The sequence below is a fragment of the Clupea harengus genome, chromosome 23 (assembly GCF_900700415.2).
Source record: "Clupea harengus chromosome 23, Ch_v2.0.2, whole genome shotgun sequence".
Classification (NCBI taxonomy): domain Eukaryota; kingdom Metazoa; phylum Chordata; class Actinopteri; order Clupeiformes; family Clupeidae; genus Clupea; species Clupea harengus.
Genome location: NC_045174.1, coordinates 2,022,448 through 2,039,230, shown reverse-complemented (window position 1 = coordinate 2,039,230; position 16,783 = coordinate 2,022,448). Strand labels below are relative to the sequence as shown.

Genomic DNA, 16,783 nt, shown 5'->3' with positions numbered 1-16,783 from the left:
ACCTTTTTAGTTTTGTGATAAGCTGTTGGGGGCAAATAGCATTTTAAATTTGATTTCAAAAGCAGGAGAATAACAGAGAGTATCAGGTTGGCAACTGAGTGTTGAACTATTCTCACTTCCTTAAGAAAAACCACAAGCAAATTAGTTCACACCAGAAGTTCCATGTGTCAAAAATAACTAACAAACACCTCTATATTGGCTTAACACTGAGGAGGCTCTGAAACCCATGTGTATTAATATTGACCATACTCTCTGCAGGACTGTTAGAAAGGCACCACTGGAAATGCATGAGCTGGTCCACATACAACAGTATCTGTTTAAATTTAGCCTTGGCATCGGCCGCAAGGGAACAGAAAAAGCTACAAATTCTGCCAGAAGACTGTAGGCCAAAACGCTTCCTTAACATGGACGCCTAAGAATAAACCCCCACTTCTCTCTGGATGCCGTACAGGCCTTGGCCTAAATGTTTTAATATCAGTGGGGGTATATTTTTGTGAGACAGCTATTTTCGGAGGCTGCCATTTTATTTCTTTTTTTTTTCTTCCTTTTTTTCTGTCTTTCTTTTTCGGGCCGGCTTAGCAGATGGAGGGAACAGAAACACTGGCACAGATTTGAGGATACGAATCAATACAAACATCCAATCGCCATCAGTGATTCAAGAGAGAGAGAGAGACAGAGAGAGAGAGAGAGAGAGAAAGAACGAAAGAAAGAGAGAGGGAGAAAAGTTTCCAGTTCACAGCAGTACAAAGTTATCTGCAGTGCACAGAAGAAAAAAGGGGGCTTGGTGAAAACTCCTCTCCCAATTTAGGGAGCAATTTAGTGCCCATTCTTTCATTCATCTCCGAGTTTAATCCTTACCCCAGATTGAAGCCCTATCCGAAGATGGCAGTCGACGTTGGCACGCCATGGGGTAAGATTACGACTGACTGGCTGAGAGAGAGAGAGAGAGAGAGAGAGAGAGAGAGGGAGAGGGAGAGAGATGCTTTCACAGCCTCTGTGCTGCTCTGACGGAGGGCTTCTCGCTCTCTTCTGGCTCAGTCTTTTCCCATACAATTGACTGTGCGCCATTTGTAGAGGGGGCTGATTTTAATTTCTAGTGCAGCTTTTTGAGGGGCTGGGGTTTGGGGTGGGGTGGGGTGGGAAGGGGTGGGGGAGGGTAACTTCATCTACTTCTCATCTCCCCCTAAGTGCAATGGCATGTTTTCTGTAACGAGTGCCCTCCATAAATCAACCCAGCAAGACGGGCAAGAGAAGGCTTCACATGAAAGGGCAAGAGAAGAGAAGAGAAGAGAAGAGAAGAGAAGAGAAGAGAAGAGAAGAGAAGAGAAGAGAAGAGAAGAGAATGCACGTTAAAACAGACAGAACAGAAGAAGAACAGAAGAAAAGAAGAAGAAAGCAGACCACCCTCCTCCTCCACCCGTCACCCCCGACCAGCTTCCACGCAAAGACACTATATCACGTTTTAATGCCATAAGTGATTATGGTTGAGACCATACAGATTTCCTATCTGTAAAGTTTATCAACAGTATATTCAAGACTATCAATGGCAAAACAGACAACCCCCTAGTAAGAAGAGATACACTAACTGCACACAGAACATACACAACATGCATGTCTAAGAGTGATGAAAATTATACCTTTCGTTTCAAACTACGAGTACCCGTTTCCTATGATACACCTAGTTACTTAACTACGAGTACCTGCTTCCTATGATACACCTAGTTACTTAACTACGAGTACATGCTTCCTATGATACACCTAGTTACTTAACTACGAGTACATGCTTCCTATGATACACCTAGTCCCTTGCATGTCACTATGATAAAGTAGCAGGAATAAAGTAGCAGTTTTTCTGTTTGTTCGGTGTTAAAACATTGTGAAGACCGAGTCTGCAGACGTTTTATGAAGTTGGTCACACAATCCTCATGTTCAGTAGCCCTCAGAGAGAGCCATACCTAAACACACCTTTGTCTGTGTGCATCAACGTGACATAGTGGAGCTTTGAGAGAAATAATGCATGCATTGGGGCTCGGTGTCTTTGCATGCTTTCTCTCAGCTCCTGACACACACCGAGTCTCTTCCAGGCTCTTGCTATAAGACCAAACTCGAGGCGTCATTTTCTCTACTAATCTTGCCTGCAATGCTTATATAAGTGTAAGTGACCCAATTAGAGCAAGGCAAAAAATGACTTGTTCTCCTTTGAAGCTTACTGTGTGTGTGTGTGTGTGTGTGTGTGTGTGTGTCTGAGACAGTGCGTGTGTGTGTGAGACAGTGTGTCTATGTGTCTGAGACGGTGTGTGTGGGGTGTCTGAGGGAGAAAAAAGAGGCAGACAGCGAGGGAGAGTATCAATTTAAATACGATACGCAGACAGCGCAAGGGAAGCAGGCAAAGCATCTCCATCAGGCAGGCAGTAAAGGGGATTACATCATCCCAGACACACAGACGGTAAAGCCAGCAACCCAGACAGTCGCACTGTTCGGGGAAAACAAAAAAAAAAAAGAAAGAGACTTCCTCCAATTGGATGAAGATGATGTAATGTGGCACATTAATTGTATTCGAAGCATGAGCCATAGCCCGAGGTGAATCGTAGGTAAAATGATACAGAACAATATAAATGTTTAGAGCGCACACAAACTGAGGACCATAAGAAAACAATCATTATTTTGCAGGTTAATATTATATTGTAATAAAAGTTTCTTTGGGGGGAACAAACAGCACAGAAACGAGCAACCTGAGACAAAAAAAAAAGAAAAAAAGAAAAACAGGGAACTGTAGCATTGTTATGCTACTAATCACACAAGGTCAGAGCACAAATCAAATTATGCAGACCGAAGCACTGATTACCACACAAGAGCACACGAGCCGGCCAAAACTAAGGGTTCTTTAAATTTCATTAGGAAGGGTGAATTATGTTTTCCAATATCAACACAGTATCAAGGCCAAACCCACCAATGGGAGCAAAACTGGGGGGGGGGGGGGGGCGGAGATGAAGGGAAAAACAAGAAAAAAGAAATAAAAAGGTGAACGTGAACATAAATATTGGGGCTAATGACTTGGACTGGTGAGTGCTCTCGACTGCTCCCTCCAGCGCCATGCCTCGTTGCCCTGCGCTCACTGGCTGACTCTGAGCCACGGGGAAATCAATCACTCCCAGGCCCTTTTAAAGAGCGTTTGGTGTTTCTGGGAAGTTTGCACGACTCATGCGGTGACGACAGAGGGACGTAAAGCGGGACTGACATACGGTCCCTTGGGGGAAGAGGGCGTCGACCAACAACCGTCCAGCGTCCCAAAAACGCTGTTCCCGTACGACACGGGCTGTTAAAGTTGGGGAGCGCTGCTCAAGGCCAAGGCCACAGTGCTCACACCGTACACCAGATGGACAGGGAGGGGGGAGGAGGGAGATCAGTCCCTTTCAGCAGCCCTTTCCCTTTCCCAAACCCACATCCCCACGCCACGCCATCCCCTGAAACATCAAGCGGATCTGCGGAGGAGCATAAACGCAGTGAACCTGCACCAGGCTCGTAAACGCCGCTCGACCAAACCTTTCGGGTCGTGATTCACAGCACCGCTCGGAGCCGTAATTCCCCATCTTCCAGAACCGCCGAGAGACCCGTCGCTCTTTGGACTCGGCCGCGGAGGGCACGGGGGGAAGGACACAAGGCACTACGGGCCCTCAGATCACAGGCAAAGTTTGTCTGACGGATTATAAAAGCCCGGAGCTAGAGGAAATAGAGTGTGGTAAACGTGGTGGTGACCTGTGATGGAAGCGTTTCCCCAGCAAAGATGATCTGCCTCATTGACAGCGCCTTATTGCGGTCAAATCCAAAGGCTTGCCAAAGCTCGGCCTTGGCTCCAACAGCTGGTACTGCATCATTAGGACTCCAAATGTTTACGAAAGCCAATCCTCCAGCCAAGACGACAATAGTAACAGATACATATATATTCCTACATAACAAAAACATTATTAAAATGGCAATTGCTATGGTAATACAAAGCAGGCTTTTTTTTTTATAACGGCACACACAAGCTTCCTCTCCGAAAAGGATCACGCCACAAATATTACGACCATGGGATAAGGTTCCTTTTTTGAGGTCTCGGCCTTTTCTGTCTCACCAAAAGAAAAGACACTTCCACGTGCATGTTTTGCGTGGAGCTCACAAGACTGGAAGTGAAGCTTCGATCTGATTGTAATTGTATAACACACTCAACGCAGCAGCCCCTTGGCGTTTGAACGGGGGGGGGACGACTGTGCCTTGGACACCCGTTATCAATTACTGTTGCATGCTCTGATGCTACGGGTCTGGGTCTGCGTCAGTGTACTCCAGGAGAAGAGATGTAAACCTTGGAAAGCAGAAGTTGCGCTATGAGCCGTTTTTCAGGGGTTTTTTTGGGTCCCAGTATGGTTACAATATACATGTGTGTGTGTCTGTGTGTGGTACAGTGTGTTCGTGTGTGTGAGTTACTGTGTGTGTGTGTGCTTGTGTGTGTGTGTGTGTGTTTGTGTGTGTGTATGAGTAAAATAGTGTGTGTGTGTGTGTGTGCGTGCGTTTGCACGTAAGGGAGAGAGACAGAGGCCCTGTTCACACCTGGTATTAACATGTGTCCATGATCCGATGTGTAAAGTACAGGTGTGAATGCACCCAAGACGCATTGAGATCCGATCACTCAAACCCCATTTGGAGGTGGTCTGGGTTGCATATGACCACATTCTGTTAGCTGTGTGTACATGAATGTGTTTTGGCCACACTAAAGAACGCCTACTCAACTGACGTCCTCTGCATAAACGAAAGTACGCACTCAAAGCTGGCTTTATCCACGATGTCTAACAACTTTCGAAAAGCACATTCAAAATTTATCATGAATGCGTAAAAGTGGATTTCAATAACCAGGCCTAGTGTCCCACAAGGCCATAAATTGCAAATAACGAGTATCTCCTCAAACACTATTCAGTTCATGAAGCACATCGGCTCTATTCAAAGGCAACTCAATATTAACAACAATAAAAAGACAGCGTTAGTTCTCGGTAGCCAATGACCTGTCGTCTAGCATCAGCTAGCAATCTAACTCGTTCACAAGTCCCTGCTTTAACAGATGCTGCTGCTGTTCACTGCTGTTCTTTCTAGATGCCCATAGGCTAAAAAAAGCGAGTCCAGTAGACTCCAAGTGTTCTCTCTTTCCATGTTGAATCCAAGTCAGATGTAAGATGAGCTAACTAGTTAGATAAAACCCTAAACTTACGTTAGCTAGCTGCAACTAAAAAGCCGGCTTATGCTAAGCAGCACATTAGCAGTTTTGTGAGAGGTTCACATTCAGATTTAATTTTTTCATTTTCACAGAATGCTTAAATATCAGAGAATCACAACACCAGCCTTTATTTTGTAAACAGAAGCATAGATAGCCTATATGAAGATTAGTGTTGTGCAGAGATCGAATTTTCAATGATGAAGGAAGATATTGATGTGAACAGCCCCATTGAGACCGTCTGTTTGTGAGCATTTTTGTGTTTGTGTGTGTGTGTGTGTGTGTGTCCATTTAGTGCCCCGCACCAGAAGTTCTGGTGAGTTGAATGGTCAAACTGTGGAGTCACCAAAGTGGGCCTTCAGAACCGAGGCTTCAATGAGTAAACAAGAGGCCAAGAGGAGGAAGGAAAACAAAAAAAAGCGTAAATCTCTTATGTCATTTTACGTGAAAAATGACTTCTGCCAACCCTTGCAAAATCAACATTCCTGTTTCTCAAGTTCATTTCTGGAAACTGGCTGCCGCTTGTCAATGAAAAGAGACCTTTTAGCCAACATGAGCTCAAATAAAAGACATTTCACAAAATGATGGATGACATCCAAAAGCTTCGAAGAAGATAGATTGCGTGAGTGAGAATGTATAAAAGAGGGAATGAGTGTGGGAGGAAGAGAGGAAGGGAAGGTGGGGAGGCTCTCCAAGAATCAAAAAGTAACTTTATCAGGGAACCGGCCGGAACGGGCCCTGCGTTTAAGTTCTGGCGTTGGCCAGCTGCCCTGCACACATATACACCTCTCTGTCTCTCGCTCCCTCTCTCTATTCCACTCCACCTCTGCTTCAGGGTCCCAGGAAAACCACTGACCCAAAATCTTCCTGTAGTATATAAGGAGAGCGATGCGAGAGATGGGAAGGAGAGGGAGCGGTCAGTGTTGACGAGTGGGGTGTGAGGCGGGGGGGTGTTGAGGGAGGGAGCTAGGAGGGCAAATAACCAGAGAGGAACCGCACTGATTTACATCTGGCGTATCGCAACCCCCACTGGCATTCGCTCAGTTCATTCATCTTTTTGCTTCCTCCTCACTGAAACCCCCTTCACCCACACCACCTCCCTAGCCCTTCAGCCCCAAACCCCCCTCCGCATGGAGGCCAAGATGTACCAGATGCTGAGGAGGGGCTTCCTGAACTCCCATTAGAATCAATAATTCTCTCCAGTCACCCCCCCCCCCCCCCTCCCCCCAATCACCCTTCACATGCCCTGGTCCACTCCCCCCCCTCCCCCCAATCACCCTTCACATGCCCTGGTCCACTCAGAATGCATACGGAATACTTCCCCGGTCCAGCACCACGCATGTATGAGCACACGTACACCTCATGAACAGTGGAAATTATAAACATCCCAGTGGGAAAAAAAAAGTGCAAAACCTACTCGGGTACAGTCATTTGTTTCTCCTCAACACGGCGAATAAACTGCTTTCCTGTGACATATTTTTTTTCGAGAAAAAAAAAAAAAGAACCACAAGCCTGATTCAGCAACCTCAGATGGGCGAGTTGCCACAGGGCTGTGGTTTTTATGCAAAAGGTTTGAAGCACAGAGTGACCTCTGGATTACATAATAGGCTGCTTCTGCACCCCCCCTCCCCACCGGCCCCCCGCCCCATGCCGGAAAGGAGAGGTGAGGCAGGCTTGCTGGTTCCCCAGTCCCCCGTCCCCACACCCACACATTCCCTGCCCCCCTTCCCCCTATTTCAAAACGTGATGGATGACAGAGCTGAGAAAGCAGGCGACCTCTCATGCCCTCCACCAGCTGCCATTGTCTCGGACCTTCCACTAATAGCTCCTGCTGAAATCTGGGAGAGGTTGAGGTGAGGTGAGGTGTGGTGTGGTGTGGTGCGGCACAGTTGTGTGCCGTGGTGTGGTGTGGTGTGGTGTGGTGTGGTGCGGCACAGTTGTGTGCCGTGGTGTGGTGTGGTGTGGTGTGGTGTGGTGTGGTGCGGCACAGTTGTGTGCCGTGGTGTGGTGTGGTGTGGTGTGGTTTGGTGTGGTGTGGTGTGGTGTGGTACAGCACAGTTGTGTGCCGTGGTGTGGTTTGGTGTGCTGTGGTGTGGTGTGGTGTGGTGTGGTGCGGCACAGTTGTGTGCCGTGGTGTGGTGAGGTGTGGTGTGGTGTGGTTTGGTGTGGTGTGGTGTGGTGTGGTGTGGTGTGGTGTGGTGTGGTGTGGCACAGTTGTGTGCCGTGGTGTGGTGAGGTGTGGTGTGGTTTGGTGTGGTGTGGTGTGGTGCGGCACAGTTGTGTGGTGTGGTGTGGTGTGGTGTGGTGCGGCACAGTTGTGTGCCGTGGTGTGGTGTGGTGTGGTTGCGATGAGATAGCAATGAGATGGCTCCCCACACAGATGTGCCGCCCCAAGCACATGTGGTTTCCGTAGAAATTCAAGAGGCTCCGTGTTTGGTTCCTCCTCTTGTTGGGCTTGGCGTTGGAGCACTAACATCAGGACTAATGATATATCTCACAGCGGATGTGTTTCTCCTAGAGCCTGGTCCTCGAGAAGAGTTACCATGTAGGACTTGGGAAACAGCCAGAGTAAGAAGCTAGATACGCATCGGGAGAAATTATAGGACCTTCAAACTAAATGATTTGAAAAAATGAGTTTTAACTCCCAGAAAACGCTCATTGATTAAAATATGCCTTATCTTTTTACCCTGAACATCACCATAGTCTCGTACAATACGTTTCCTGAGCTATTTTCTGTGCAATGGAAACACCATTTAAAATGCACAGAAGCATCTCTCTTACTCAAAGTCTCATGAAATCTAAGCTTTTGTAACCTATGTCCACATATCTCTCTTGCCTCTCGGAAGACTTTGATGGCAAAAATAACAAGGACATTAAAGTGTTCTCAGATTTACTATACAACAAACGAGTAGGGCACTTTAGATGTTTTGCCAAACAGACTGATCCCAGCAGACTCTGCGTTCAAGGTACTTCTGAGGCTTTTGCCTCCCTTTATAAAATAATGTTACAGAGATCAGATGAATCTACAAAGTTTTGGCAAGATTGCCGGATGAAAAGTGGATGAGAGACTGAGAGCGGAGAGAGGTAAGGAAATGAGAGAACACATAAACTATGAGGAAATATGCCCTTTAGTAAAGTTATTTGAGAGAAGATAATGTCCACATACAGACATGATTCAGCTGGGATGTTGTTGAATGTAGCATACCATGCTACCTAATGAACAATTGCTTTTCATTGAGAATAAGATATGTAGACTGAACACATACGGATATATATTCAAACACATTAAAATACAGAACAAACAGACACACACACACACACACAGACACAGAGCCACTCAGACACGCACACACACACACACACACACAAACACAATTGATTTTTGGATACATTGATTTGAGTGTTGCAGTATCAGTTCACTGCAACACAATGAGAATGGGGACAAACACGTGTTAACCATTGTTATCTACCGTCAGCTTTGTGCATCTCTGACTGGAGGGTTTGGGTCAACTGGACAGCAAGAAGGGTTCCAGGGGGTTTGAGGGAAGCGGAGTGAAACAGGAAGTGAGCAGCGTGCAGGTTTTTTTCTGTTGCTTGAATCGCTTTAAATTATTTCCAGATTGCATCGCACCACAACCAGCACCTGACTGCTGCCCCCCGCTGGGCAGAGACTGCTACTACACGATCTCCAGGCAGTCAGTTTGATTGTGTCAACAGTTTTTAGAGAAGATTTACATTTACATCTTCAACTTTTCTTAAAATAACTAAATACTTGCACGTTTTGGTTTTAAGAGGTTGTATGCATGTATGAGGTGTGTGTGTGTGTGTGTGTGTGTGTGTGTTATACATGTTCATCTGATGATGTATAAGAATATGGATGTTACATGTAAATTAACTCAATCTCTATTCTATCATGCTGTGTTTCATTAAATACAATTAAATGTAATTAAAGCTCTGTATCTAAATACACTAAAACAAAAATGAAGCAAAAAGGCTTAGACGACAACTGGGCTGAGCAAAGCCAGGCATAAGTGTTCTAGGTTGCAGATTTGCATCCAGACGTTCAACAGAACCAGCAAGGCAAAAAATGAACCAACCGCATCAAACAGGACCCTTATGAACCCAACTTTTACTAAATCGTAAAAGCTAAATGTAGCGAGTATTATTTGGATTCCACTGGTTTTCTGGTTTCTCTTTGCTTTGTCAAAATCTAAAAAAGACTTTTGATTGATTGTGATTGTAAAAGCATATGGTGTCAAAACATGTGTCAGCAAAAGCAGAGAAATATGAATACAATTTGACTTAATGGACCATTGGTTCTAAAACGTATTTGTGGCTGCGGAACTGGACCATGGCGGTACCACAAAGGAACAAAGGATTTGTAGGGAATGTCTGGAAATGCTATGTTGACTGTACTGTACATGACAAAGCAATGTGTACCGAGGGTGTGTGGGGGGGGGGGGGGGCGGCAGGGGGAGAGTGGGTTCAAAGCAATTGGCTTAAATTGTTCCAGTATGGAACCCAAGAAAAGAAAAACTTCCAATTTTATGGGCTGGGGGGGGGGGGGGGGGGGGGGGGTTCTCTCAGTCGAAAAATAAAAATAAAAAAACCTAGGCACAGCCACGGCAAGCACATTTCTCAAATGAGTCCGCAAATCCGCGTCTTACTGAAGTGGCTTCTAAAGGCATGGGATTTGACAGAAGACTCCCATCAAATGGGGCCCTTAAAGAACTAAATCCACCCTTCTCAGGCCCACACCAGAGTCATCGAGCTCCCCCTCCCCTCCCCTCGACCACGGCCCCTACCCCTGCGGTTCACTCTTAAGCAAAGAACAGGTCGCTGTAGAGCTACAGATAATCTTTTACACTACGGGAGACACTTCTAAAATGTTGATGTGGTGAAAGTGCGAGCATGTCTGCCGAAGCTCGTCAACACACCACATGTGGTAATGGCCCGAGTCGCTTGAGTCGCTTGCATGTATTAAAAGGAAGAGAATCTCTGTCTTGAGTCTTGAGAAATAATGTAATGTCCGTAAGCCCACGGCTGTACATTTCTTGCATTTACGTTCAATTAAGTAGCAGCCATACATGTCCAAAGGCAGCCAGTGATTATGCAGATTACATCAGCACTTTTAAGCACTACTGACTGCCCACTGCAGTGTAGGTGCAAAGCCCAAAGCACAGCAGCCCATGGGCTGCATGATTCGGATGGGAAAGCAAGGCTGTGGGGGGGGGGGGGGGGGTAGTGCGGTTGTCTAAGAATTGAAAGGTTCACTGTTTGCGTCCCACTCCATCTGGTTGTGTGTCCTTCAGCAAGGCACTGAATCTTTAACGGCTCCCAATGTCAGTAAATGGCACTGTGGCCTCCACCACTGCAAGGCTGATGTACTGCATGAAATGTTAAGCACTTTGAGTACTACTCAGAGTAAAAAAAGCACTACATAAATGTGGTGCTTTCTGCATTTACCAATTTCATGAAGACCTGTGTTTTAGTGTCTGAATGATGGGTAGAGTTTGAAGTACATCGTGAAATGGCCCATCCACTGTCAATTAATAAAACAAGTCTGCCGCCCTCACACACACACACACACACACACACACACACACACACACACACGCACGCTCTCTCTCGCTCTGTGATGATGTTCACACGACTACAGCTCCATATGGGTGTCTTCAGATGAATTTTTCAGCTGCCATGGAGACGGCATCCATGAAAATCCGTCCGACTGTGGCCCAGTTTTCCAGTGCGTGACACTGCAACCACTTAGACAGACATGGTTCTCTAACGACATTCACCCTTGATGCCAGGGCACAGGCACACAAATGTACAGCATGCTTTACACACACACACACTTCTTTCCCCATTCACAGACAACATCCATGTACACATACATACACTTAAGACATAAACATGTCATAAAACACAAACACACACACACACACACACACACACACATTGCAATTCCGTTGGCGTTTCCAGCTGTCTCATCGCATTTCTCCCTCTGCCTTCTCATTCGAGGTTCAGGACCCCCCCCCCTGCCCCCCTCTCATTTTTTTTCCCTTTTCCACTTCCCTCCTCTGCTCCTGAACATGCCGGTTTCCTCTCCATGTGTGCATTATTCACCGCTTTCCCAGAAACCCACACAGCCCCAGAGGCCTCGCTAACTACCAGTACGCATCGCATTTCCATACAAGTCCTCCAGGACGCTGCTTTATCATTTCAATAAATAAATAAACAGGAAAGGGAAAAAGAGACGTTTTACATACACACACACACACACACACACACACACACACACACACACACACACACATAGAAAAGAACAAGAGCTGTTATACACACACACACACACGCACACACACACACACACACACACACATAAAAAAGAACAAGAGCTGTTACACACACACGCACACACACAGACACAGACACAGACACAGACACACAGACACAGACACACAGACACAGACACACACACACACACACACACACACAAGAAGAGACTGCTGAGGAGTAAAGCCATTGTGGATGTGGATACCACTGGGCCCTAGACATTTCAAATGTAGTGACATAATGCATTTGACACAAGTGTGAAGGGTTTATGGGAAGGTCCTCTGGCTCTGAGTTCACAGAGTGTGTGGTTAACTGATCTCAGAGAGCCCTTCAGTCTCATGTAAAGGGTGAGGTCTGAACATGTGCCAAAGACACCCCTAGCTCTTGCAAGTCTCAATGATGAAACACGTCTCTGTTGTAGACTGTGTACATCAGAGAAAAGACCAAATGCATATACGATTCAATCAAGACAGACAGCTGCAGCAGTTCGAAAGTTCTTTGTTCAGCTGTGTATACCCTCTTCCAGGACCTCTCATATCTCTTGACCACTCCTGCATGTATCTATAACAGTGGTTCTTAACCTTATTGGAGATACTGAACCCGGCAAGCTTCATCAGTGCATTCACCGAACCCTTCGTAATTGGAAAAATAAAATATGATTTCTTCAAAATATAGGTATATATTTAAAAAAATTGTGTGTTGCCAAATTGTCGGCAGCCAATTTTTTGACGGCCGACAAAAACGGCCCGACATTGCTAGTGTGAACCGGGCTATACTGTGTGTGTCTTGACCCCTGCCGAACCCCTGAGAGTGACTCAACGAACCCCTGGGGTTCGATCGAACCCAGGTTAAGAACCACTGATCTATAAGGACTGCAAATGAAATGGGAACTACAAAAAAAGCAGAGTTGAGCATGTACTTCCTGGTGCACTTTGAAACATTTACCAGCCCGTTGATGAGTATGAGAGATGTGAGGTGTTGATGTGTTTGTTTTGTTGTTGTTGTTGTTATTATTGTAATTCTAGTAATAATTGTTTTGTAGTCTTGCAGGGCCAGACATAACTGTGGCACCTCATCATGAGTGTGCACATCTGGGGACGACTCGTCAAATGTTTTGGTATGTGTCGGGCTGAGGGACAATACAACAAGGCTGGCTGTTCCCCTCAACTTAGCAGCAACATGACCAAAGCATCCCGAAGTTTTACGGCACCATTGCTTTGAGCTCAACCGTCACAAAGCTTTGGGTTTGTTTGGAAAATGCTTTAAAACGCTGCTCCCACCCACATTTAGACCAAGCTTCTCAGTGGCTGCCGCCAGACAGCTGCAGTGATGCAAAACTGGATTTACAATTTTCAAATTGCAAAACAAGAAACATACTTAGTCAGCCACAGTGTCCAACATGGTGTGTATCAATGTGTGTGTGTGTGTGTGTCTGTGTGTGTGCATGTTTGTGAGTGCGTGCATGTAACTGTGTGGGTGTGTGTGTGTGTGTGTTTGTGTGTGTGCCAGTGTGCGTGTGTGTGTGTGCGTGTGTGTGTTCGTGTGCGTGTGTGTGCGTGTGTGTGTGCATGTGTGTGCGTGTGTGTGCGTGTGTGTGCGTGTGTCTGCATGTGTGTGTACATGTGTGTGTGCGTGTGTGCGTGCACATGTATTTGTACTCACAGGACCCCACGTCCCCTTGCAGCTGTAGTATCTGTGGGACGGGCATGGTGAGGACCACTGCGTCAAACTGCTCCGGCTCTCCGTTTTTACGACACACTTCCCAGCACGCACCTCTCCTGTAGACGTGTGTGACGTGGCGGTCGAAGAACACCTCTGCTCCTGCTTGGGTGCGGAGGCGCAGAGTTGGCATTGATGCAACGAGGGAAGCATGGGGAGAGATAGATAACAGAAAAAAAGAGAAAAAGGGAGAAAAGAGGAGAAGAGAAAAGAAGAGAAGAGAGGAGAAGCCAAAGGACGAGTGAGAGAGATTAGAGTAGAGGAGTAAGGAAAAGAACAGAGAAGAAAAAAGAAACGAAATGATCCAAATCACATACAGAGGAGAGATTGGGTTTTTTATGCAGAGGATGAGGCTCAAGGCTTCTATCAATGATACAACACTAACCCAAGATTATACCCAGATTGAGTTCAATGGAAGGAGAGCTTCACAAAAAGAACAGAAATGTCAACTTCACTCAATTTGTGCAATGCACATTCATGAAAAACAAATCGAATTTAAAAAAAGGACAAAAAGAAATCCTGGTTACTACATCACAAAATCAACACAAAGTCACTCCTCTTTTCTCCTCAACTCTAAGGAGTTCTGAACTGACAAGCAGGCCCAGATTCATCTCGCAAGTCGCGAAAACACAGCTGACTTGCTTCTTATCCTCAGTGCAAAACATCTGTGAGATAAAATGTCCCTTCTGAACCTCTCTCTTGATCACAGCAACATATAAATCACCAGGCTCACATGCCAACTTCCCCCCACGCTCTCTAGGAAAACTGCAAAACAAAGTCAAAAAGTGGAAAAAAAAGAATAAATCCAAAACGGACGAAAGCAACAGCTGGAGTGTTCTGGACAATGTCAGACTGTTTAGTTGAAACACACTTCTGGCATAAGGACTCAAGGAGAGAGGAGAAAAGCCCCCCGATACCCATAAACACTTGCTCTTTTGGGGGGGTTTTGGAGATGACGAATGTTGTGCTCTTTCAAGGCGGAAATAAACAAGACATCTGAGGAGCAAATCGAATTGAGGCCAAGACGTGGTTTTGATCAAATCCAATTACTTTCTGAGGCAGTGAAATTAGAGCAAGATTATCGTCTTATCCTTTTTTGTAAGTGGAAGAATATAATCGTAACAAATATTACATTGATCCCAATAATCTTGTGATGGCTTATTTATGGCTTCATTGTGATCATATTCAAACTGCACTCACAGTTCTTGATATTCAATTACGAGACAACCATACACTCATCAGTCCCCCGGTACAGGAGAATACAATACTATCAAATAATACTACAGTGACGTGACACAGGACATTTACAACCACAAACAAATGGCTTAGAGCTCATATCCTTACGTCAGTCCAAATATCATCAAGAGACACACTTGATATACGCTATGCTGGGCATGTCAAAAACATTTACAGACATGAAGATACACCCAAGCATAGACCTCTTCTGACTGACTGACAATGAGCAGTTACAGAGATCAGAGCTTCCGACCAACAGGACAGTAACAGGGACAACATGGTTCCTCAGAGAATGTGTCAGTATGTCAATGTCAAAAGGTAAGGAGAGCACTCTCAAAATTGTATGCCTTAACTTTAAAGCGCAAAACATGACTACTTACCTGATTCTTTAAGATAATGTTTGACTATAGAAGAGACCCCCTTCGGAGTGACATAGTTTTTCAGTCCTTCCTCCTTGGACGCCATCCCCTCCACTGAGGTGACCAACGGTGTCAATATGCCTTGGGCCTGGAGCTCCTCATAGAAACTGAAACATATTTATACAACCTTTTAACCATGTTAATTGACATGGTGTACAGGGCTCATTGGACATGGGTGGGTTCAGGGCCATAATCATTCCCTATGTGCCTCAAAGAGTACAGTCAAAGTTATGAAATAACTAATATCATTGACTACCAGGTGGTCATCAAGCAGTTCCTGAATGATGGCAGACGGTAGATGCCTACCCTAGGCTACATGTGGCTGAGCCAATGGAAATGGCCTACCTCTGGTGTATCCGTGCATAGTACGGAGTGGCTGTAATGTACTGAGCCCCGAGGTCCACTGTACAGGCAGGGTCTGTGGGGCTTCTGCTCGTTGACATTCTGCCCCCTGCAAAACAAATAATCATTACAGCTTTGGCACATGAAACCCAATCAACTTTGGCCTTATTACAACATCAGAGAATTTCCCTGAATTGGCTTTCCAAATATAATAGTTTATTTAGGTCTTTGTGAACGAGATGAGTCATGATGACTCTTATTGGCTTATTAAGCTATTGGCTATTTTGTCTTAAAGATGGTCTCTCTCAATGCAATCGTTATCAAAAGCAGAAGTTGCATCTCAAATGACATCACAATTGAAAAGACTTTTCAAAACTTTTACTGTCCTGCATAACCCAAAATGAAATGCCCTCCGCCAGTGTTTATTTGGCTACACCTGGTTTGGGGGTTGAAAGTAGCTATAGAGAATCACCTTGTCCTGACCTAGCTAAAAGTGTTGGCTACAAAGTTTTAAGTATCAAGGGACAGTGCAACTAACATTATTGCACAAGCTTGGCGTAGAGTTAATTATTTAGCTATCTTAGGCTGTCTCCATGGAATGTCTAGACACCCAGACGATTGCAGGTATTTACATTAATTCTCCCGTCTTTACATAAGGTTACCAAACTCTCAGACTGTAAGTCACAACTGCCAGCCAATCACAGTCCCTCAGCGGTTAGCTTAGCGGCTGGTAACTAGCCAGCCTCCATTGCCAGAGACATACTAGCGGTTCATACAAACAGCAGTCCCCACAGCTGGTTCAGTCTACTACGAATAATCAATCAATTGGCATCACTGTCTCTCTAGTAGGTAGCTGTCCTAATGGCACCACTGTTGTGTAAGCAAGCGAACCACCAGGCTAACGTTACAGGCATAAGATATGTTAGCTAACATCAGTTAGTTTTGCTGCTGACCTGCTCCACGAGATTTATCCCAGACGACAATTTTACATTTTTGTGGCAGTTCTCTCCGAAGCAGACAAGCACACACACTGCCAGTGAGGCCAGCTCCTATTATTAGAACACGCGACATTGTTCGTATGTTCAGTGAATGCCTAAAAAGTAACTACAGCACTGGCTCCTCCACAGACTGTTTGAATTCTCGTACTCATTTGCCCAATTGCCCCTTTAAGAATTATGAAACGCAGTCACTGAGTTGTTGGCCGACCAAAACCTACCTTTGCTTATCGGCTTCTTGTAGACTGCAAACGTACAGCAAAGCATTGGAACACCCATAAAAGTGAGGATTGCATGATGTTTTTGACACTGTAACGCACTTGACTGGAACAGTAGATTTCATTAAAATAATAATTAGGCTTTTAAGTTCAGTACCCTATGCAATTGGTCCAGTAAACTATCTACTCCAGCCAGATTAACCTGACAAATGTATCAAAGAGACGAACCTCAAATGTAGGGTTTTTATTTCAGTCTGCTCATTCATATAATACATT

At 45.4% G+C, this 16,783-nt stretch overlaps 1 protein-coding gene across 2 annotated transcripts in view; it reads right to left on the bottom strand.

Moving 5' to 3' along the window:
* Window positions 1-16,513, bottom strand: part of rnls (renalase, FAD-dependent amine oxidase) — a 46,385-nt gene extending 29,872 nt beyond the window's left edge. The window contains exons 1-4 of one of the 2 annotated variants that reach the window (XM_012820018.3): window positions 16,248-16,513; window positions 15,298-15,403; window positions 14,914-15,059; window positions 13,241-13,402 (exon numbers count right to left, since the gene is read on the bottom strand). In XM_012820018.3, coding sequence (XP_012675472.1) covers window positions 13,241-13,402; window positions 14,914-15,059; window positions 15,298-15,403; window positions 16,248-16,365 — 532 coding nt within the window. In that variant the 5' untranslated portion in view covers window positions 16,366-16,513. The remainder of the gene's footprint in view (window positions 1-13,240; window positions 13,403-14,913; window positions 15,060-15,297; window positions 15,404-16,247) is intronic. The other variant, XM_012820019.3, reaches the window with a different exon arrangement.
* Between the last annotated feature and the right edge of the window lie 270 nt (window positions 16,514-16,783).